This window comes from Gadus macrocephalus, chromosome 22 (genome assembly GCF_031168955.1).
Source record: "Gadus macrocephalus chromosome 22, ASM3116895v1".
Taxonomy (NCBI): Eukaryota; Metazoa; Chordata; class Actinopteri; order Gadiformes; family Gadidae; genus Gadus; species Gadus macrocephalus.
The window spans coordinates 10,304,309-10,306,808 of NC_082403.1; the positions used below are offsets into that span (position 1 = coordinate 10,304,309).

At 53.2% G+C, this 2,500-nt stretch overlaps 1 protein-coding gene across 1 annotated transcript; it reads left to right on the top strand.

The window, feature by feature from the left end:
- The first annotated feature begins 401 nt into the window (after window positions 1–401).
- On the top strand, window positions 402–2,182 carry heyl (hes related family bHLH transcription factor with YRPW motif like). Its single transcript, XM_060044085.1, is given in 7 exon segments — window positions 402–452; window positions 595–678; window positions 802–829; window positions 832–870; window positions 1,073–1,458; window positions 1,461–1,646; window positions 1,648–2,182. Coding segments are annotated over 7 exon segments (948 nt in total). The 3' UTR covers window positions 1,822–2,182.
- Window positions 2,183–2,500: the final 318 nt, after the last annotated feature.

Genomic DNA, 2,500 nt, shown 5'->3' on the forward strand with positions numbered 1-2,500 from the left:
CATCGCGCCCCGCGGCCATAGCAATCATCTGTCTTTAAAAGCTCCTCCGCTTGGATGGAAGAGCAGTATGTCATTTGAGTGGGACTAATGTCCAGAAACGCATTAACGGAACAGGGAGATTATCTATTTTTTTAAACTTGAAAAACCAAAAAACTGAAAGTCATTGATTCCACCCCCTCTGCCAGACTCTCTTCAAAACGAAAATCTAAAATTGAGCAAAGATGATCTTCATTCTGTGTCATATTAAGAGGACGTAACAACTACAAGATGCAGGGGCATCAAAGTTAAACATCTCTCTTCTTTGTTGAACCCCGTCTCATCTTTGCTCTTGTCTCTCTGTCTCCGTCTCTATCTGTCTGTCCGCCCTGTCTGCCTGTCCGTACAGCCCTGTCACCGGGTCCATGTCCCCTGGAAGCTCTTCTCAGATCTTGGCTCGCAAGAAAAGGAGAGGGGTGAGTGAAGTGCTTTGGTTTTTTTCAGGCCCCATTTTTTTCTTCCTTAAACGAATTCCTCTCGATTTCTCGCATCCATGTCGTGATCGTCTCCTGGATGTTTTCTGACAGTTCTCGTCGTCTTTGTCCCTCGTTGGCGTAGATTATAGAGAAGAGACGCAGAGACCGGATCAACCACAGCCTGTCAGAGCTGAGGAGGCTGGTGCCGAGTGCCTTTGAGAAACAGGTAACATCATCAAATAAGAACTCAAAAGACAATATGGAGATCTTTGGTTTAGAAATAATCTAATTTGATCAAATCCTACAACATTGAAGGTTTTTTGTAATAACCATTTCAGGCTCTTCTAAGTTGGAGAAGGCTGAGATTCTACAAATGACCGTGACCACCTCAAACTCTTACACGCCATGGGAGGGAAAGGTGAGACGGATTTCCTGTCGTTTTCCATGGAATGGAAATTGTCCTTTAACCTGCTTTGAGTAACGTGTGCTTTATTACTCTCTCTCTCTCTCTCTCTCTCTCTCTCTCTCTCTCTCTCTCTCTCTCTCTCTCTCTCTCTCTCTCTCTCTCTCTCTCTCTCTCTCTCCCTCTCTCTCTCTCTCTCTCTCTCTCTCTCTCTCAGGGTACTTTGACGCGAGGGCCCTGGCGGTGGACTACAGGACCCTGGGCTTCCGGGAGTGCGTCGGGGAGGTGGTCCGGTACCTCAGCTCCATGGAGGCGGGCGCCGAGTCCCCGGACCCCGTGGGGGCCCGCCTGGTCTCCCACCTCTCCCACTGTGCCAGCGAGCTGGACCCTCTGCTCCTGCAGTCCCACCCGCTTCCCGCCGCCCTGCCCTTCCCCCCCTGGCCCTGGGCCTCCTTCCCCCAGATCACCGCCGCCTCCCCCTCGCCCGTCTGCCCCCCGACCCCCTTCCACATGGGCCGCCGGGAGCTGGCCCTGCTGGGGGGCTACCGGCTACCCGTCGCCCGCCTCCCACCGCCTCGGCCCATGGCCGGCTGCCAGCACGGCCGCCCCCCCACTTGATGCCCCCCGCCGGCCTGCCGGCGCCGCGCCGGGCGTCGAGCTCCCTGCCGACCTCCCCTCCCCTCCCCCCGTCCCCGGCCCACCGCGGACAGCAGCAGTCGCCCCACTCCTCCTCCTCCTCCTCCTCCTCCTCCGCCTCGCCTCTCTCCTCACCCCTCCCTCCTCCAATTTCTCCTCGCCTACTCTGTGTCCTCCTCTTCCTCCTCTTCCTCCTCCTCCTCCTCCTCCACTCCACAGCAGGTCTCCTTCAGGCCCTTCGCACCCATGGGGTCTCCCACGGCCCATCGCAGGGGCCCCAACGGCTCGGCCAAGTCGGTGAAGTGGAGTACGGAGATCGGGGCGTTCTGACGGTGCACACGCACACGCTCTCTCTCTCTCTCTGCGCTCCGCAGCAGGGCTGAGAGAGGAACAATACGTCTCGAAGCTTCGAGGACTCAAAAGCCATATCAGGGGGAAAGACGGTCCGAAGATCCAGAACAATCAACCGTCATGGAGAAAAGAGAAGACGGGGAGAAATATAGCCTATAAAAAGAGCCATAACTAATAACTCTTAATAGAGGACGGAAGGGGGTGTTTGATTCATGTGTTTACTGTGATGTGTTGTGTGGTGATGTCGGCCCTTTGTACCAATTGTACATTTATACGTTTGTGTCCGGTTGACAAAGATTGTTTGAACTTTCTAAGAACTTTATAAAGACTAAGTGCCTTACTTTTTTTGGCTGTGTGTATTTCCCTGTGTGTGTGTGTGTGTGTGTGTGTATGTGTGTGTGTGTGTGTGTGTGTGCGTGTGAGTGTGTCTGTGAGGGAATTGCGTGTGTGCGTGTATGTGTGTGTGTAACTGCGTGAGTACTTTGTGTTTGTGCATGCGTGTTCGTATGTGAGTGTGAGTGTATTTGTATGTGTGTACGTGTGTGTGTGTGCGTTTGTGTGTTTATTAGTTGCAATCTCTGTGCTAAACAAACAGCCACAGTCACCAGCAACGTGTCTTTATTCCGCACAATGGACCATCTCATGTTTACAAACATCA